Source organism: Oryctolagus cuniculus, chromosome 12, assembly GCF_964237555.1.
Source record: "Oryctolagus cuniculus chromosome 12, mOryCun1.1, whole genome shotgun sequence".
Classification (NCBI taxonomy): domain Eukaryota; kingdom Metazoa; phylum Chordata; class Mammalia; order Lagomorpha; family Leporidae; genus Oryctolagus; species Oryctolagus cuniculus.
In genome coordinates this window covers 88695010-88716699 of record NC_091443.1, presented here as the reverse complement: position 1 = coordinate 88716699, position 21690 = coordinate 88695010, and the positions used below count along the sequence as shown (strand labels likewise).

Genomic DNA, 21690 nt, shown 5'->3' with positions numbered 1-21690 from the left:
CATTTTAGATGAGGGCTTGAGAGATCTTTGTGTTCCTTCCCTATTGCTTTGCTATTTCTTTGTCAGGTCACTTTTTCTTTTTCTGTGAAATAGTATGTGTACACAGTGTGTAGATGGGATGATTGATCAGATTCCTCCTTGCTCAAAAATTCTATGAATAAGAATGATGATATATATTCTGACATTGTATATTTGTGTTGAACAGCTTTTTTAAGAAGCCGGGATCGGTCACATCAAAAATTCTACAATATGATGACCAAAACACAAATGTTTATTCGCTTCATTGAGGAATGCTCTTTCGTCAGTGATAAAGATGCAAGCCTGGCATTTTTTGATGATTGTGTAGATAAAGTAAGTAACAGTGTATCTACAGTGCCTTTATTTTTTGTAACTGCTATAAATGTTATGAGTTACAGATTTTACTTATGGATTTTAATGAAATTTAAATTACATCTGTTTTCGTCATTGACCACTTATGATGAAAGTTGTGGTGACCTGCTAGAAATTATAGACCACACCTCTTAGAAGTATCTTGCATGATTTTACTAAATCATGAGCTTTGTATTAGCGGTCAAGTCCCAAACCTTAACCTGTCCACATGTAGACTGGGAATCTTTTCTAAACCTGTGGACCCCAACTTGAGTGTCCTTAATTTTCACCTCTTTGTTTTGTCTGAGGTGGGCTGTCACATGCTCCAACCAGGTATTTCACCTAAATATTTCTACAATTGAGAGTAATTATCAAGGCCAGCGCTGTGGCTCACTTGGTTAATCCTCCGCCTGTGGCGCCAGCATCCCACATGGGCGCCGGGTTCTTGTCCTGGCTGCCCCTCTTCCAGTCCAGCTCTCTGCTGTGGTCCAGGAGGGCAGTGGAGGATGACCTGAGTGCTTGGGCCCCTGCATCTGTGTGGGAGACCAGAAATACGCTCCTGGCTTCAGCCTGGTCTGGCTCGTGGCTTCGGATTGGCACAGCACCGGCTGTGGCAGCCAATGGGGAGTGAACCAACGGAAGGAAGACCTTTCTCTCTCTTACTGTCTGTAACTCTACCTCTCAAATAAAAAAAAAAAAAAAGAGTAATTATCTTAAGGTATTCTGGTATTTTAAATGCATGTTGAAACCATCTCCTTTTCTTTCAGTCTTAATGTCATTAGGTGTTACAAAGCCAGGTGATGAGTATCCATGCTGGAGACAGGAGATGGGGGAATGATGGCCCAGAGTGGGTGAGGAAGGAGCAGCAGCCTAGCTTGGAATGTTGGAACCTAATCCATGAGAGGAAAATATCCCTGCAGATCCATAGTCTGGCATGGAGAATCAGAGGAGAAGCAGAATAGGGTGTCCATGCTGGGAAGCAAAGTGCTATAATGTTTTAGAACCTAAACATGGCCAGCGCCATGGCTCAATAGGCTAATCCTCCACCTGCAGCGCCGGCACACCAGGTTCTAGTCCCGGTTGGGGCGCCGGATTCTGTCCCAGTTGCCCCTCTTCCAGTCCAGCTCTCTGCTATGGCCTGGGAGTGCAGTGGAGGATGGCCCAAGTGCTTGGGCCTTGCACCCGCATGGGAGACCAGGAGAAGCACATGGCTCCTAGCTTCGGATCAGCGCTGTGCACCAGCCGCAGCGGCCATTAGGGGGTGAACCAACGGAAAAGGAAGACCTTTCTGTCTCTCTCACTGTCCAATCTGCCTGTCAAAAAAAAAAAAAAAAAAAAGAAAGAAAGAAAAAGAAAAGAACCTAAACAGATTTAGAAAGATGTCCATACATCATGTGGGTAACATGGATTGTCAGAATCTGGGCAGGGTGAGGAAAGCATCCCCATGGGTTGGGCACAGGGAATGGAGTGTTAGAGTTTAATCTATATGAGGAAGTTGCCAGCAGTGTGGGAGTAAGATTTGGCCTGGAGAGGAATTGTTAAGGGCAAATCAGGGCGCCTCAATAGGCTAATCCTCCGCCTGCGGCACTGGCACACCAGGTTCTAGTCTCGGTTACTCCTCTTCCAGGCCAGCTCTCTGCTGTGACCCGGGAGGGCAGTGGAGGATGGCCCAAGTGCTTGGGCCCTGCACCCGCATGGGAGACCAGGAGGAAGCACTTGGCTCCTGGCTTCAGATCATCGCGGTGCGCTGGCTGCAGCGCGCCTGCCGCGGCGGCCATTGGAGGGGTGAACCAATGGTAAAGGAAGACCTTTCTCTCTGTCTATCTGTCTCTCACTGTCCACTCTGCCTGTCCAAAAAAAAAAAAAAAAAAAGGCAAATCAGGCATAAAAAGTCATCTGCATGAGGGAGGGGTGGTGATGGAAATGGGAGAAGGGTACTTACGGGAAGGATTGATCAGGTAAGTAAGTATACTGAAGATAATAAAATTTCTCCTGTCAGGGAAAAGACTTAAAAATAATGAAGTGGAAAAAAACTAAAATGAACCCTGTAGTGTTGGAATGGAATTGGAGGTTTGCTGTAGTTTTCAGAGATTCATATAGAAATAACTGTGGATGTTAGTTTATATGTCTATGTGTACATACACATGCATTGAGAGGACTTGGGAGCTGCCATATCCCAATAGCAAAGAGTATACCTGATGTGTAGGTTTTTGACTTCTAAATACCATTCTCTACCAAAAGGAATCAGGGCTCCTTAGAAAAATGATTGGTTCCAGGTCTAGGGCAAGGAAAGTACAAGACAAATCCTAAAGTATTGTGTGGTAGAAAACAAGGACTTGCTCCAAGAATAATGAGAGACATGTTAAAACACACATAGACAAGCCAGTTTGAAGGGATTTTTCACTGGCAAATCTGGGATATTTGAGTGTCAAGTATCAGTAGTAGATTACTCTGTTGAATAAAATAGGAAACCATAACCACACAGTCAGTTAGCTGAAAGTGTGATGAGTATCAGAATCTTATAGTTTCAAGGTACCTCTCCCCAAAATACATGTTAATGACAAAAGTGGGAAAGGATAATTTTATAAATAGAAAGCTGGAAATGAGACTGTAACATCAATTCTGTAATATTTCTGTGAAAGATGTATAACCTATGTAATCTCAAGGAAATATCATACAGACAAAATTAAGGTATATTCTACAAAATATCTGTTCTGTAACTCATGAAGTGTCAAAATAAAGGAAAAATTGAGAAACTAAAGTAGAAGTAAAGGCACTTGACAGTTTAAAACAGAATTCTTTTGGCATGACATTGTTAGGATAATATTCAGTGTGATGTGAGAATTAAGTAGTAATATATTTACTCCAGTTTCCAGTTGTAGTTACATAGGGAATGTCCTTTTTTGTATGAAGTATCTACATACTCAATTATTTATGGGGGATGGGTTATGGGATGTAGACATCTTATGCTCAAAAATTAAGGGAAAAGAAGTTACTTACACTGTACTCTTAACTCTTCTATAAATTTGTGATTATGTAAATACATTTTACTACTGTAGTATCCATGATCGTATAATGCCCATGATAAGAGAAAAAAAAGAAGAAAGCAAAGCTGTGTCAAGCTAAGTGATTCATAAAGGACCAAATTAGAGGGCAGTTTTTTGCTAATAGCATGCTTTAGCCAATGAATTTGTGAATCCACTTGGGAATGCTGAATTAGTTGTAGGAATCCGATCAATAGTTTAGAAAAGTCTTATATTGTTCCCCTTTGTTTTTTACCTATCTTAGGCATCTTGCTCATGGGTTTGTGTTTCAGCTAGGAACTCGTATAGTTGGCTCACATAGTTAAACACTTAAAAGACATCTAGACTTGTAATTTTGCCAGGCACCTAGGGCATCATGTCCAAAAGAGAGTATCTTAGTACTGATAATTAATACATAATGTTCTCTAGGATTTTCTGCTGTTTTTGTGATGGGAATAAATGCAGATGATTGAAATAATTACTTAAAGAATATGAAGTCTGAGAATTCTCAAAAAGGAAATTTCTATTAATTGTATAATCATTGCTTCTAGGTAGACTATGTTTAACATGTTACTTACCTATTTGAAGTCTAGATCCATAGGATGGTTGTTTAGCATTGTGGTTAGTGCTGCTTGGGACACCTGCTTCCCATGATGTAGTGCCTAGGTTTAAGTCCTAGCTCTGCTCCCGACTCCAGCTTCTTGTAACATGCACCCTGGGAAGCAGCAGGAAAGGGCTCAACTACTTGGGTCCTTGACACCCACGTGAGAGATAGGATTGAGTTCCCAGCTCCTGGCTTTGGCATAGCCCAACTCTGGCAGTTGAGAGATCTCTTTGTCTCTTTCTGCCTTTCAAAAAAACTAGGGGAAAGTCTAGATCCAACAAAACATATGTAATGGGTTAACATTGTATTTATAGATTTTAATGACTAGTCAGAATATCAAAACTGAAAAATAATACTAAAATATTTGTGTATATTATAGTTGAAAGAACTCTTCTATTATAAAAAATAAATTGTCATAAGATCCAAGATATCTCTTACAACTTTATAAGTAGTTGGAGCAGAAATGAACTGTGTCCTTAGTGTTACTAAGCAGAACTCCCTGAAATATACAGTGCATTACCATCTTTCAAATACTTAAAAACATTTTTATTTGAAAGGCAGAGAGACAGTCAGAGACACAGAGATCTTCCATGCTCTGCCTCATGTCCCAGAAGCCCACAACAGCCAGGGCTGGATCAGGCCTAAGCTAGGAGCCTAGAACTCAGTCCAGGTTCCCATGTGGGTGGCAAGTAGGAACCCAAGTATTTGAGCCATGGACCTGCTGCCTTCTAGGGTGCACATTTGTAAGAAGCTGTATAAGGAGCAGAGCCAGGATTTGAGCCCAGGCTCTCCGAGTTGAGGTGTGGGGTCCAGGTAGTTTTTAACCACTGCACCAAATGATCAACCCAAGCTTGATTTTTTTAAGTGAATAAATCTTAACATCTCTCAGATTAGCTATGGAAAGTAAATATTATAGATGTGTTAACTGCCTAAGACAATCCATGACTAAGATAGAACAGAAATTAGATATGTTATTGTTTTGATTTTAGCATATCCAAACAGAAAATAATTGACTGAAAAAGCTGAAGTGGTTAATGCTGAAGAGAGAAACAATGTACGAAAGTTATTTGAGTTTTACTTATGACTAATTTAAGAACCATGTGTTCTTACTCTTCATGTGATTGTATTTTAAATCCTTGCAATCTGTTCCTGGAGAATTGTACTTAAGTAAGGGCAATTTTGTGTAACAAATAGTCTGGTAAAATTCTTTCTTGGTTTTTCAAACATCCTCTGCAGTTTTTTCTGAGTATATTAATGTCTTCTGGAGAAATATAAAGAGAATATGAAAATTATTTTAATTTTATCCTACTGTGGGTGTTGGATTTCTTTTTCTGTCAATAGTTACAGATATCACTGTGCCTTTCTAAAGACACCTAAATGTAGGATTTAGTGCATGGCAGTTTTTATGTCAAAATGAGATTTTATTAATATACAAGTAAAGAGAAATCTCTTACCAAAGTGTTGAATCTACAAGGCAAAATTTTAATATTTAAATAGACTTGCCATTATTGAGGACTGAAGCAGTTGTCCTGGACCCCAGGGTTTTTTCACATGAACGAATGGCTGGACAGAGGGAACTTGACATAGGCCTAAATAGGGAAAAGCTGTCAGAAAAGAGGAAGAAACTATTAAATAAGTAAATGAAGGCAGTAGAACACCTGGCACCCAAGGACAAAACCAGTCCTCTTACAGTGTTCATTGAAACGGTGGTTTCCACACCTCTACCCAGGGACCTTGGATGATTGTTTTAACCTTTTTTGTTCTGGCCCGTTCCTTATATCTCATTATTGTATCCTTATTAATTAAATTTATTCCATTTCTTCTACATAAAAATGTCTGACTATAAAGCATCTTATTTGGTCTTGAGCACCATATCCTACAGAGATGCCTATGATTTTAAATTATCATTAACATGTTTATTTAATTTGAGAGGCAGAGAGAGATAGCAAAATTGATAGAGTCCCCATTAGCTGCTTCACTCTCCAGATACCCACAACAGGAGAAACTGAGAGCTGGGAACTCAGTGTAGGTCTTCTTTTGGGTGGCAGCAGGAACTCAATCACATGAGCCATTGCCTCAGCCTCCCAGAGTCCACATTGCAGAAAGCTGGAGGCCCACGCCATGGCTCAATAGGCTAATCCTCTGCCTGCGGCACCTGCACACCAGGTTCTAGTCCCGGTCAGGGCACCAGATTCTGTCCCGGTTGCTCATCTTCCAGTCCAGCTCTCTGCTGTGGCCAGGGAGTGCAGTGGAGGATGGCTCATGTGCTTGGCCCATGCACCCACATGGGAGACCAGGAGGAAGCACCTGGCTCCTGGATTCAGATCAGCGCAGTGCACCGGCCACAGTGGCCATTGAGGGGTGAACCAACAGAAAAGGAAGACCTTTCTCTCTGTCTCTCTCTCTCACTGTCTAACTCTGCCTGTCAAAAAAAAAAAAAAGCTGGGGTCAGGAACCAACAACCCAGGCATTCTGATGAGGGACACCAGCATCCTAACAGTGTGTATAAATCTCTAGACCAAAGACCCAACCCAATGACATGTTTACAATGATGCTTTTAAAAAGTATTTTTAGGTTTTCTAATAATGACTAAATATTACTCTGTTTTTATTCAAAGTTTACTTTTCTAATACTTTTATTTTAAGAATAAATTTTGGCCAGCGCTGCGGCTCAATAGGCTAATCCTCCACCTAGCAGCGCCGGCACACGAGGTTCTAGTCCCGGTTGGGGCGCTGGATTCTGTCCCGGTTGCCCCTCTTCCAGGCCAGCTCTCTGCTGTGGCCCGGGAAGGCAGTGGAAGATGGCCCAAGTGCTTGGGCCCTGCACGCCATGGGAGACCAGGAGAAGCACCTGGCTGCTGGCTTCGGATCAGCGCTGTCCACCGGCCGCAGCGCACCAGCCATGGCGGCCATTGGAGGGTGAACCAACGGTAAATTTTTAGGACTGGCATTGTGGTGTAGTGGGTAAAAGCCATGGCCTGTAACACCAATATCTCATATGGGCATCGGTTTGAGTCCCTGCTACTCTGCTTCTGATCCTGCTCCTGCTAATGCACCTGGGAAAGCAGCAGAGGATGTGGGCTACTGCACCCATGTGGGGGACCCAGAAGAAGCTCCTGCTTCCCGGCTTCAGCCTAGCCCAACCTGGTTATTCCAGCCATTTGGGGAGTGACCTATTGGATGGAAGATCTCTCTCTCTGTCTCTCATTCTCTATCTCTGTAACTGCCTTTCTAATAAATAATTTTTTTAATTTTCATTTTTACCACAGTGGAACATGACATAGTTTAAAAAGATAAATGATTTTACAAGACCATGTTTTGTTCTTCCCATCATTTCTACTCTCCAGAGGCAACCACTTTCTCTTTCAGCTGCTTTTGATTTACCTTAAGATTTCAAAATAATGATATTTTATTACTGTTTATTATCATGCATATTATCTATTAATGTCTTATTGGCTACCATCAAAATTCTCCCAAGACAGTTAGGAGTGTAAGTCAAATAATTGTTCATTCTTAATATTATCATCACTTCTATACAATAATAATTTATTTTCTTAATTTCTTTTATTTTTTTTAAGATTTATTTATCTATTTGAAAGTCAGTTACAGAGAGAAAGGCAGAGACAGAAAGAGAGAGATCTTCCACCTGTTTCCATCACTTCCCAAATGGCTGCAATGGCCAGGGCCAGACCAGGCTAAAGCCAAGAGCTCCTTTCTGGTCTTCCACGTGGATGCAGGGGCCTAAACACTTGAGACATCTTCTGCTGCTTTCCCAGGCACATTAGCAGAGAGCTGGATTGGAATCGGAACAGCTGGGACTTGAACCAGCACCTGTATGGGATGCTGGTGCTGCAGATGGTGGATTAACTCGATAACACCACAATGCTGGCCACAATCATAATTTATTATATTTAAATTTTCTTTCATATGTTATTTTTTCTCTTGAAGTTAATAACTGCTAAATGTTTTTGTCTGCTGTTAATTCATCCCCAAACTCTTGTGCAGAAGTGAAAAATCTCAAATTTTCCAACATACTGGGTGATTTTTAAAAAAAAAATTTTTAAAGATTTATATATTTATTTGAACGTCAGAGTTACACAGAGAGAGGAGAGGCAGAGAGAGAGAGAGGTCTTCCATCCACTGGTTCACTCCCCAATTGGCCACAACGGCTGGAGCTGTTCCGATTCAAAGCCAGGAGCCAGGAGCTTCTTCCAAATCTCCCACGTGGGTGCAGGGATCCAAGGACTTGGGCCATCTTCTGCTTTCCTAGGCCATAGCAGAGAGCTGGATTGGAAGAGGAGCATCTGGGTCTCAAACTAGCGCCCATATGGGATGACGGTGCTTCAGGCCAGGACGTTAACCCACTGCGCCACAGAGCCCCTATTTAATTTTTTTTTTAAATTCTTGCTGGCATGTCCCATCTTTTTGTTCTAATATGAACTCGTTCCTTTCTAGTATGTTACATATGATTTTCCTCCACCATCATTTTCAGAATTATATTGACCTCTTCCTCAAGTTGGGTGTCCTTATTTCTCGCTTCAGTAAATTTCTTAGTTATTTCCTTATCATGGAAAAGCACATCTACCAATAGCTTGTGAAAAACAGTACATGGGAAGTATGTTTTTTGATATCCTGCTTGTCTGAAAATTTGCTTATCTCTTTTTTTACTAGGTTGCTAATTTGTTTGGATTAAAATTATAAAGGCATTGTCTTCCAGTATTATTGTTGAAAAGTCTAATGCCATCTTGATTTCTAATCTTTTGTGTTTAATCTCTTCTTCTTGGAAGCTTTTTTTTAATAAGATTTATTTATTTATTTATTTGAAAGTTTTATTGAAAGAGTTACACAGAGAGAAGGAGAGGCAAAGAGAGAGAATTCTTTCATTCACTGGTTCATTCCCCAGTTGGCCGCAACGGCTAGAGCTGTGCCAATCTGAAGCCAGGAGCTACGAGCTTCTTCCAGGTCTCCCACGAGGGTGCAGGAGCCCAAGGACTTGAGGCATCCTCTACTGGCTTGCCAGGCCATAGCAGAAAGCTGGATTGGAAGTGGAGCAGCTGGGACTTGAACCGGCGCCCATATGGGATGCCGGCACTGCAGGTGGCAGCTTTACCCGCTAAGCCACAGTGCAGGCCCCTCCCCTCTGGAAGCTTTTTTTTTTTTTTTAACTTTTATTTAATGAATATAAATTTCCAAAGTACGACTTATGGATTACAATGGCTTCCCCCCCATACCGTCTCTCCCACCCGCAACCCTCCCCTTTCCCACTCCCTCTCCCCTTCCATTCACATCAAGATTCATTTTCGATTATCTTAATATACAGAAGATCAGCTTAGTATACATTAAGTAAGGATTTCAACAGTTTGCTCCCACACAGAAACATAAAGTGAAAAATAATAGATGATTTTTTTTAAATGATGATGAAATCAGATCAGACCTATTGTCATGTTTAATCCCAGTGAGAGTCAAGTTGGGAATTGATAATTTCTTTTTTTTTTTTTTTTTACAGAAGATCAGTTTAGTATGCATTAAGTAAAGATTTCAACAGTTTGCACCCCCATAGAAACACAAAGTGAAATATATTGTTTGAGTACTCGTTATAGCATTAAATCTCAATGCACAGCACATTAAGGACAGAGATCCTACATGAGGAGTAAGTGCACAGTGACTCCTGTTGTTGACTTTACCAATTGACACTCCTGTCTATGGCATCAGTAATCTCCCTATGCTCCAGTCATGAGTTTCCAAGGCTATGGAAGCCCTCTGAGTTCTCCGATTCTTATCTTGTTTAGACAAGGTCATAGTCAAAGTGGAGGTTCTCTCCTCCCTTCAGAGAAAGGTACCTCCTTCTTTGAAGACCTGTTCTTTCCACTGGGATCTCACTCACAGAGATATTTTGGCAGAGTGTCTTGGCTTTCCATGCCTGAAATACTCTCATGGGCTTTTCAGCCAGATCCGAATGCCTTTAGGGCTGATTCTGAGGCCAGAGTGCTATTTAGGACATCTGCCATTCTATGAGTCTGCTGAGTATCTCACTTCCCATGTTGGATCACTCTCCCCTTTATTTATTCTATCGGTTAGTGTTAGCAGGTACTAGACTTGTTTATGTGCTCCCTTTGACTCTTAGTCCTTTCATTATGATCAATTGTGAACTGAAATTGATCACTTGGAATAGTGAGATGGCATTGGTACATGCCACCTTGATGGGATTGAATTGGAATCCCCTGGTATGTTTCTAACTCTACCATTTGGGGCAAGTCAGCTTGAGCATGTCCCAAATTATATATCTCTTCCCTCTCTTATTCCCACTCTTATGTTTAACAGGGATCACATTTCAGTTAATTTTCAACACTTAAGAATAACTGTGTATTAATTACAGAATTAAACCAGTCATATTAAGTAGAACAGACAAAAAAACTACTAAGAGGGATAATGTATTAAGTTGTTCATTAACAGTCAGGGCTATGCTGATCAAGTCACCATTTCACTTCAACAGGTTTCCTTTTTGGTGTTCAGTCAGTTGTCACCGATCAGGGAGAACATATGGTATTTGTCCCTTTGGGACTGGCTTATTTCACTCAGCATGATGTGTTCCAGATTCCTCCATTGTGTTGCAAATGACTGGATTTCGTTGTTTCTTACTGCTGTATAGTATTCTAAAGAGTACATATCCCATAATTTCTTTATCCAGTCTACCGTTGATGGGCATTTAGGTTGGTTCCAGGTCTTAGCTATTGTGAATTGAGCTGCAATAAACATTAGGGTGCAGACCGCTTTTTTGTTTGCCAATTTAAATTCCTTTGGGTAAATCCCAAGGAGTGGGATGGCTGGGTCGAACGGTAGGGTTATCTTCAGGTTTCTGAGGAATTTCCAGACAGGCAGAGTTAGACAGTGAGAGAGAGAGAGAGAGAAAGGTCTTCCTTCTCCGTTGGTTCACCCCCAAGTGGCTGCTTCGGCTGGTGTGTTGTGGCCAGCGCTTTGCACCGATCCAAAGCCAGAAGCCAGGTGCTTCCTCCTGGTCTCCCATGCAGGTGCAGGGCCCAAGCTCTTGGGCCATCCTCCACTGTACTCCCAGGCCACAGCAGAGAGCTGGACTGGAAGAGGAGCAACCAGGATAGAATCCTGCACCCCAACCAGGACTAGAACCCAGTGTGCTGGCGCTGCAGGCAGAGGATTAGCCTAGTGAGCCATGGCACCGGCCATCTGGAAGCTTTTAAGATCCCTGATGTTTTGAAATTTCAGAAGATATGCCTCATGGGGACCTTTTTTATTTATTTTTTTATTTTTTATTTTTTATTTTTTTGGTCTTCATTGAGTTGGATATGTATAGGCTCTTTTAATCTGTGAATTCATTTCCTTTTCTTGAATGTTTTCCTTGTTTAATTTCTTTCCTCTGTTTTCTTTTCCTGAAATATATGTTATTTGGATATTGGACCTCCTGGCCTGATCTTTATTTTCATATCATTTTTCATCCTATTTTGTTTCACTTCTTAAACTCTAATTGTATATTTTTGTTTCTGTTATTATATTTGTAATTTCCATAAGTTTTTCTTTATTCTCTGAATGCTTCTCTTTAGTAGCATCTTTTTTTTTTTGGACAGGCAGAGTGGACAGTGAGAGAGAGAGAGAGAGAGAAAGGTCTTCCTTTGCCGTTGGTTCATCCTCCAATGGCCGCCGCGGTCCGCGCGCTGCAGCCAGCGCACCGCGCTGATCTGATGGCAGGAGCCAGGTACTTATCCTGGTCTCCCATGGGGTGCAGGGCAGAGAGCTGGCCTGGAAGAGGGGCAACCGGGACAGACTCCGGTGCCCCGACCGGGACTAGAACCCTGTGTGCCGGCGCCACAAGGCGGAGGATTAGCCTAGTGAGCCGCGGCGCCGGCCTTTAGTAGCATCTTATTAATATTTCCTGGCAGTAGACTCATTCATCTACTTTCTTTTTTTTTATTTATTTTTTTATTTTTGGACAGACAGAGTGGACAGTGAGAGAGAGACAGAGAGAAAGGTCTTCCTTTTGCCGTTGGTTCACACTCCAATGGCCGCCATGGCTGGAGCGCTGTGGCCAGCGCAGCGCACTGATCCAAAGGCAGGAGCCAGGTGCTTCTCCTGGTCTCCCATGGAGTGCAGGGCCCAAGCACTTGGGCCATCCTCCACTGCACTCCCAGGCCATAACAGAGAGCTGGCCTGGAAGAGGAGCAACCAGGACAGAATCTGGCGCCCCAACGGGGACTAGAACCCCGTGTGCCAGCGCCGCTAGGCGGGGGATTAGCCTGTTGAGCCGCAGTGCCGGCCATCATTCATCTACTTTCAAGAATTCTCCCTGTATTGTCTCCGCTTCTTCCGAGTACCTCTTTGTATTTATTTATTTTGCTCATTCAGGTTATTATATTGTTTTTCTGTGTCTTTGGTTAGTATCAATTTCAAGAGTGAGGCACAAACAGCTCACTGGAGTTCTTTCTGGGAGAATGGCTTATGATCATCATAAAAGAGTTAGCTATTTCCTTTTTTTCTAATTTATTTATTTTATTTATTTGAAAGGCAGAGGGATGAGAGAGAATGGAAAAGGAAATTTTCCATCTACTGGTTCACTTCCCAAAGATCTCTACCTCTCTCCGTAACTCTTTCAAATAAATAAAATAAATATTTTTAAAATTTCTTTTAATTTCCTTTTGTTTCTTGTGTGGTGGGGAGGGGACAGAGATTTAGCCAGTGGTTCCCTCCCCAATATGCCTGGACCAGACTGAAGCCACGAGCTAGGAACTCACATGGATGACAGGGACCCAAGTCCTTGAGCCATCACGGCTCCCTCCCAGGATGCATATTAGAAGGTAGCAGAGCTGGCACTTGAATCCCGTCCTCCAATATAGGATGAAGTGTTCCAAGCAGCATCTTAACCACTGTACCAAATACCCACCCTCATTTTTTTAAAGATTTATTTATTTGGAAGTCAGAGTTACCCAGAGAGAGAAGGAAAGGCAAAGAAAGAAGGTCTTCTATCCGTTTGTTCACTCCTAATTGACCGCAAAGGCTGGAGCTGCGCCGATACAAAGCCAGGTGCAGGGGCCCAAAGATCTAGGCCATCTCCCACAGCTTTCTCAGGCCATAGTAGAGAGCTGGATTGAAAGTGGAGCAGCTGGGACTTCAGCTGGCAGCCATATGGATGCCAACACTGCAGGCTATGTCTTTACCCACTATGCCACAGTGCCGACCCCAACCCATCCTCATTTTTTTTTTTTTTTTTTTTTTTTGACCGGCAGTTAGACAGTGAAAGAGAGACAGAGAGAAAGGTCTTCCTTTTCTGTTGGTTAACCCTCCACCCCCAAATGGCTGCTACGGCCAGTGCACTGTGCCAATCCGAAGCCAGGAGCCAGGTGCTTCTCCTGGTCTCCCATGCAGGTGCAGGGCCCAAGCACCTGGGCCATCCTCCACTGCCTTCCTGGGCCACAGCAGAGAGCTGGACTGGAAGAGGAACAACTGGGACAGAATCCAGTGCCCCGACTGGGACTAGAATCTGGGGTGCTGCCACTGCAGGTGGAGAATTAGCCTAGTGAGCCGCGGCGCCGGTCTATCCTTTTTTTTTTTTTTTTCCAAAAATTATTTACCTGAGGGTCAGAGACATGAGAGAGAGAGACATGAGAGAGAGAGAGAGAGAGAGAGAGAATGCTCCCGTCTATTGTTCACTTCCCAAATGTCCACATGTTCCTAGTAACTCAATCCAGACCTCCCAACAGATAGTGGGCATCCTAACCAGTGTCTTAACTGCCAGCCAACACTTGTCCCATCCAATTTATTCTTTAAAAAAAAAAAAAAGATTTATTTACTTATTTGACAGAGTTAGCATGGAGAGAGAAGGAGAAGCAGAGTGAGAGAGAGATCTTCCATCTGCTGGTTCACTCCTCATTTGGCTGCAGCAGCCAGAGCTGCACCGATCCGAAGCCAGGAGCCAGGAGCTTCTTTTGGATCTCCCATGTGGGTACAGGGGCCCAAGGACTTGGGCCATCTTCCACTGCATTCCCAGGCTATAGCAAAAAGCTGGATTGGAAGTGGAACAGCTGGGACTTGAACTGGCGCCCATATGGGATGCCGGCACTGCAGATAGCGACTTTACCTGCTACGCCACAGCACCAGCCCCCAATTTATTCTTATTTTTAAAAAATGAGGATGGGCACTTGGCTAATCATCTGCCTGCGGCGCCGGCACCCCAGGTTCTAGTACCGGTTGCTCCTCTTCCAGTCCAGCTCTCTGCTGTGGCCCGGGAAAGCAGTGGAGGATGGCCCAAGTGCTTGGGCCCTGCACCCACATGGGAGACCAAGAGGAAGCACTTGGCTCCTGGCTTTGGATCGGCGCAGCACGCCGGCCGTAGCAGCCATTTGAGGGGTGAACCAACGGAAGGAAGACCTTTCTCTCTGTCTCTCTCATTGTCTAACTCTGCCTGTCAAAAAATAAATAAATAAATAAATAAAATATACTGGTTAATGTAAATAGCCTTCAACAGAATTGAAGTAATAAGTAGTTGGTCTAAAAACAATATGTTGTGCCTTGTTGAAATTTTTATTTAAAATTTCAATGGGAAAGTAACAATATAAAGAAGAAAATTAGCTAAATTGCTGATAACACCATTATTTAAAACAAACCTCTTGATAATGGAGCTATGTGTGTGAGGAAAAAAGAGAACACAAATGTACCTATATAATACACATAAGTGCTTTAAAAAATTAAGCATATATGTGATACAGTGGCCTTATTTTTATTTTTGTTTTATCTTTATTTTGTGAATGTTTTCTGTTGTTCTTAAATAAAAATGTTTAAACATGCCCTAATGTTTCCCAGTTTGCTGTAAAATAATGGATACACCAATAAAAACACTTTAGGGGCTGGTGTTGTGGCACAGTGGGTTAGTGTATGGCCTTATTTTCCACTTTCTTTGCTCAGAAGATAGTAGTACACTATACATAATAATTTTTACCTTGTTATTTTCATGTAATTATCTTGGAGTTCTTTCTATAGTGACGCATAGAGAACTTACTTTTTGTTTCATTAAATAACTCTTCAGTATGTGTGCACATCAGTGCCGTAGATAAACACTTGGCTAAGCAGTGTGGTTTTTATAATGTGTGTTTTTTAAACTCCTTCAGGTAGATATGGACAAGAGTGGTGAAGTACGACTTATAGAACTGGATGAATCTTTCAAAAGTGAACATACTGTTTTTGTAACACCACCTGAGATCCCCTGTCTACCCAATGGTGAAGAACCTCCTTTACAGTACAGGTATTCAAGAACCAGAATGTTTGAGATTGAAAATGAGAAGCGATCCATCTTCTGTGATGTAGCTTTCTAAGGAGTGTGGTATTTTCAAAAACTCAAACTTTAAAGATTCATAATTTTTAGGTGGCAGGCAAGCTTATCCCACATCCTGAATTTAGTTTTGAGGTATAAACAGAAAAAAATATATAAATGTATAATGTAGAAGGGAAGCTCTCTATGTCTGCATGAGGATCCTCATAAATATTGATTAAATTCAGTTAGGTTTCCCCCACCCAAATATATAGCACATTTATTAAAGAATTTTGATTTCTCATGAAAGCTGGCTTTCCCATTTTTACTCCCATTTTTCATCCCATATAGTCAATATTTGTGCCCTTTTATTACTTTGGGGACAACCATTTCTTCTATGAGTTTTTATTTTAAGTCATAGAAATTCAGAAATACTGTAATTTCTCATTGTTAATATAGAAATTTCAGTCAGATACTTCTAAGTGCTTGGTATATAGATTTGAATTATATTTTGTCCTTGCTTTCAAGTCTAGAAAAGAAGCAAAGTCCTGAGCACAGTCAAGTAGAGTATGATAGGAGCAGATTTATTACTTAGTTTCTAATACTATATACATTTCTTTTTAGATTTTAAACGACTTCTTATTATTCAATAATTTTTTATTTAAAGATTCTGAAACACTTCCCGCTGATAATTTATTGAGTTACAGTTTGTTATTTTTATTGACAAAGAATTTTTCAGAATATCTTCATTGGATTAAGTTCTTCATTTTACAGATGAGAACTGGTGTGATAGGTGCTGTAAATGTTGGTTGCAGTTGATTCCTGTTCTTACTTTTTATCGATTGTTGATGTTGCTTTTTAAATTCTGTCTTTTATCAAAATATTTATAATCTTTCTCCTAGTTTCTCTCCTCTTCTTTTGTTTTTCTTTCTAAATAAGCTTTCTTTTTTGTCTCTTCTTTCTACTTCTTAGTCTTCCTTTGGTAGTTTTCACTAATACAGTTTTGCTTTTCTTCCTGTGGTTCGATTTCAAGTTTTTTATTTAAATTTTACTTTTAGATTTAGTCTTTTAGTTAAAAAAATTACTTAAAGAGTTCTCATTTGTTAAAAACTCCCAAGTCAGGGGTGGGCATTTGGTATAGCAGTTAAGAGATCTCCATACACTGAATTGCTCTCCAAATGCCAACAATAGCCAGGGCTGTGCCAGGCCAAAGCCATGAGTCAGGAACTCAATCTGGCAAGGACTCAATTACTTGAGTTACCATCTGCTGCCTCCCAGGGTGTGCATTAGCAGGAAACTGGAATTGGAAACAGAGCCAGGACTTGAACCCAGGCACTCTGATATGTAATGCAGGCGTCCCAAATAAAAACTTCTTTAAGCAAGAGAGAAAGATCTTCTGTCTGCTGGTTCACTCCCAAAATAGTCACAGTGGCCAAGGCCAGGGCAGGCCAAAGCCAGGATCCAGGAGCTTCATCTGGATCTCTCCTGCATGGGTGGCAGGAGCCCAAGGACTTAGGCCTTTTTCTGCTGTCTTCCCAGGCGTACTAGCAGGTAGCCAGATTAGAAGTGGAGCCCATATGAGCTGCTGGCGCTACAGGTGGAGGCACTTGGTCCATTTTCTGGTGCTTTTTTCCAGACCATTAACAGGGAGTTGGATCAGAAATGAAGCAGCTGGGACACAAACCGGCGCCTGTATGGAATGCCAGTGTTGCAGGCGGTGGCTTTACCCACCACGCAACAGTGCTGCTTCCCTCCCACTCCCCAAGCAGCAGCAGCTTCTTTTTAAAAGTTTTATTTTATTTTATTTATTTGAAAGCAAAGTTACAAAAAGAGAGACAGACAGAGATCTTCCATCTGCAAGTTCACTCCCCAAATAACTGTAGCAGCTGGGGCTGGGCCAGGCTGAAGCTTCATCTTGGTCTCCCACATGGGTGGCAGTGCCCCAAGTACTTGGACTGTTTTCTGCTGCTTTCCAGGCACAGTCGCAGGGAGCTGGATGGGAAGTGGAGCAGCTGGAACTTGTGCTGGCACCCATATAGGATATCAACATTGCAGGAAACAGTTTAACCCACTATGCCACAACCCCCTCAGGCAGCTTCTTAAGAGCTGCACCGAACACCCATCTCATACAGTCAATATTTTTAAGGGTCTTGGTTTTCCAGAACTTCTTTGTTGTTTCTTTCCATTCAATCTTCAGTTGTTGCTAATATTTTCTTATTTTACTGAATAGCTTACAGTAACGTGTGATAGACATTATTTACTTTTACTTTAGTTTTAAGTAAGATTTTTAAGTATGATTTCTTCTTACTTAAAAATATTTATATACCTTTAAGAGTATTATATAGATGAAGTTTGTTGTGTAGAGGCCTCTGATCTTTTCAGCCTTTTTCCTGACTGTTACTACTTATACGCCCAGCACACCTTGCTGTAGTACTTTAATTAGGCCTATCTCCTCATAGAGTCATTTTTTTTATCTTCTTTCTCTTATCTAATTTCCTTTCTAATCAATAAGACTGAAACTGAGGCCGGCACTGCGGCTCAATAGGCCAATCCTTCGCCTAGTGGCGCTGGCACACCAGGTTCTAGTCCCGGTCGGGGAGCCGGATGCTGTCCCGGTTGCCCCTCTTCCAGGACAGCTCTCTGCTGTGGCCCGGGAAGGCAGTGGAAGATGGCCCAAGTGCTTGGACCCTGCACCCCATGGGAGACCAGGAGAAGCACCTGGCTCCTGGCTTCGGATCAGCACGGTGCGCCGGCCACAGCGCGCCAGCCACGGTAGCCATTGGAGGGTGAACCAAGGGCAAAAGGAAGACCTTTCTCTCTGTCTCTTTCTCACTGTCCACTCTGCCTATTTAAAAAAAAAAAAAAAAAAACTGAACCTGAGTTATCCTGATTAATCAATTCATGATACTAAGCTAGCCCTGATTGCTATTTGCATCTTTTTAAGAGGGAGATTCTGCAGCAAATATGGTAATCTGAAACTATGACATTAATAGGTGTCCTGTTTGAAAGAAAACTTACTAGGTGGGCCCTTTACCAACTGTCTTTTTTCTGATATGTTCAATATGTATTTGCCTAAATACTAATTTTAGTCATTTACTTGAGTTACTTTGGAATTTGATAACAAGTTCAACAGAATTTAAGTGTATTCTCCCCCATATACTTGAATCTATAATTAGCTACTACATTTCTAAATATTATATTAAAAGGGCAGCATTAGTGTAAATACTTATTATCTGTCATCGTCTGATGGAGAAACTTATATTAAATTCTAAGAAGTTACTGATTGTGGGCTAGATGTTTGCTGCTGCAGTGAAGATGCCAGTTGCGACATTTGCATCCCGTGTAGGAGCGCCTGATTCGGGTCCTGGCTCCACTTCCAATTCTAGCTTCCTGTTAATGCATAACCTCGGAGGCAGTGATGATGGCTCAAGTAGTTGGGTTCCTGCCACCCACATGGGAGATCCAGATTGAGTTCCAGGCTCCTGGCTTCAGCCTGGCCCAAACTTAGCTGTTGTAGGCATTTGAGGAGTGAACCAGTTAATGGAAGATCTTTCTGTGCCTTTCAAATAAATAAAACCAAATAAAATAAAAAGATAAGTTACTGATACTTATTTTTTGTAGTTTGTAACCATTGTGATCATCTATGTGTACTTGAATTTTTTTTTCTTTTCTAAAACAGCTATAGTGGATTTCCAGTTCTTAGGAACAATTTATTTGAGAGACCAGAAGGATTTCTACAAACGCAAAAGAGCAAACTGCCTTCAAAATCAAGTAGTCCTAGTAGCCCTTCTCCCATGTTCAGAAGAACAAAACAGGTGCTTTGAAAATTTTGCCATCTTCATGTAATCAAATATTAGAACAAAATAAATTTTACACTTATCCTTTCTAGTATACTTTATCACCCCATGTACAGCTATTAATAGATTATGCTTTCTGAAACTAATAAGATATTTTGAATGTCTTATAAAAGATAGTTTAGAGTAATCTAACTTATTTATTATCTCGTCCTAGAAGCTTACATATTTTATAATATAGATTCAAGAAGAGGTTTGAAAATAGGTTATTGACAGATTTTTCTGGAAACACTACAAAAGCGTGTGACATAATTTTTTAGCATTCAGTTAAACAAGGATGCTTAAGTGTATAAATTTATTAATAAGATCCTTGCATTTTTTTTAGGAAATTAAATCAGCCCATAAAATTGCCAAGAGATATTCTTCCATCCCTCAGATGTGGTCCAGGTGTCTGCTGCGTCACTGTTATGGACTGTGGTTTATTTGTCTCCCAGCTTATGTCAAAGTATGTCATTCAAAAGTCAGAGCTCTGAAAACAGCATATGATGTACTAAAAAAAATGCAGTCAAAGAAGATGGATCCACCTGATGAGGTAACAGTTACTCTTTAAAATGAACTGTTTTATTTTAGATTTACATACATAAATATCTTTGTTTCTGTACACTTTCAAATATGTGTTTCAGGTGTGCTACCGCATTCTTATGCAGCTCTGTGGACAATATGATCAGCCAGTGCTTGCAGTGCGAGTGCTTTTTGAAATGCATAAAGCTGGTATTGACCCCAATGCCATTACTTATGGTTATTATAATAAGGTAATTACTTTGATTTAATGGAGAAATAGCATTATTTTTGTCATTATACAACCTTAATTTAATGACAGAAATAACCAGGGATTATTTGACATTTATTTTATTTTAGAGTACTTAAAATATATTTTACATGCAAATCAAGTCTTTTTTCTATTTGTGTGATACAGTCTGTTTTAATATCTTTAGCTTATTTTGAAGGCAATGTATGTACCTACAAAAATTATTTTACTAATTATTTTATTTTGTTGAATGCATAGGCTGTTTTGGAAAGTACCTGGCCTTCAAGAAGTCGTAGTGGCTATTTTCTTTGGACAAAAGTAAGAAATGTTGTTTTAGGAGTAGCACAGTTCAAAAGAGCTTTAAAGAAACATGCACATTTATCACAAACAACTCTCTCAGGTAATTAAGGATTTTTAAGGGTTGTATGTATCTTATTTTTTTCTCTAAAATTAACTGACTTAGTTATACTTCATATTTTTAGAAATTTTAAATTAAATACTTTGCTTTTATTGCCACTAAATAAATTACATTGCTTTTTTTTTTTATTATGATTATCTGTTACCCGAAATGCTGGGGACCAGAAGGGTTTCAAATCTGGGGCTTTGAAATGTTGAAATATGTATATGGTTGGGGCCCACATCTAAACAAGAATTTTATTGACATTTCAGAAACACCTAAACACATATTATGAAGGTAATTTCATACAATATTTTAATGCACCTGTGTTTTGACTGTGACCTATTAAGGGATCAGGTATTTGATTTTGTGATGTCATGTCTGCACTTCTGGAGCAATTTAAAGAGGTTTTGGATATTCAGATTAGGAGTGCTCAACTTGAGTTAGAGTTCTTTTCCTATTTAAAAAACAAACAGATTTCACTTTTTTTTTTTAGCTGTTAAATTATCAACTCTTGGTGGTCTTGTTTTGGTATTCGTTAATAATACGTAAGATATTTCTTTGATATGGTACTTTGCTGATTATGTGGACATTTTACATTCATTATCACTTTAGTAGATTATTAGCTTGACAACAAACTAGTGTGCATTTTTTATTTCTCCTTGTGTAGTAAAATGCTATCAAATGTGTTCTTAAACAGATGGCAATGACCTGGATGCTGTTAGTCATGGCAGCATGGATAGTGGTCATGGGGCATGCACTGTGGAGCAGGCACCTTTAACATGGGTTTAATCAAAGTGTATGCTACGGATGATAGATATAGTTCAGTTTTATGTGTGCTTATGTATACATTTATTACATTGTAAGCACTAGATTTGCTAGCCTGTATTTTTTAAATTTTCAACAATATATTTAACTTTCAGTTTTCAATTTTATGAGTTAGATATATGATTTCATAACAAATTTAACAACTATATTAAATTTTATTTATTTGAATATAAATAAAAATTTAAGACAGGTTATAAAGTACTTTATTCAAGTATTTAATTTTATATCACACTGATATCTCTTTACCATATCATTTTCCTAGGATAAATCCTTTCTAACGATGAAAAAATTGTTAGAGTTTTAAAAAAGAAACTTCTAACTCTGTTTCTGAATTAATAGTGTTATAATAGTGTCAGCTTACTGATGATAACAATTTACAGTGGTTATGTAAAATATAATCATTGGGAGAAGCTAGGTGAAAGATACCAAGGAACTCACTGTATTATTTTCGCAACTTTTGAATGTTAAACTACTTTAAACTCTCTGTTTAAAGTTTAACTCTCTCTGTTTAAAGTAAACCCTCTCTGTTTTGAATGTTAAACTACTTTAAAACAAAAAATTTAAAATAATTTTTTAAGTTGTTTTCAAATTTACAGGCA

The 21690-nt window shown here is 40.3% G+C and overlaps 1 protein-coding gene across 9 annotated transcripts in view; it reads left to right on the top strand.

Moving 5' to 3' along the window:
* DENND4A (DENN domain containing 4A) overlaps positions 1-21690 on the top strand; it is a 131002-nt gene that overhangs the window by 69172 nt on the left and 40140 nt on the right. For all 9 annotated transcript variants that reach the window (XR_011380939.1, XM_008268877.4, XM_051821822.2 and 6 more), the window contains 6 exons: positions 206-351; positions 15125-15258; positions 18944-19079; positions 19444-19650; positions 19742-19870; positions 20125-20266. Coding sequence is in view for 8 of the 9 variants with exons in the window: in XM_008268877.4 (XP_008267099.2) it covers positions 206-351; positions 15125-15258; positions 18944-19079; positions 19444-19650; positions 19742-19870; positions 20125-20266 (894 nt within the window). In the remaining variant the exon portion in view is untranslated. The remainder of the gene's footprint in view (positions 1-205; positions 352-15124; positions 15259-18943; positions 19080-19443; positions 19651-19741; positions 19871-20124; positions 20267-21690) is intronic.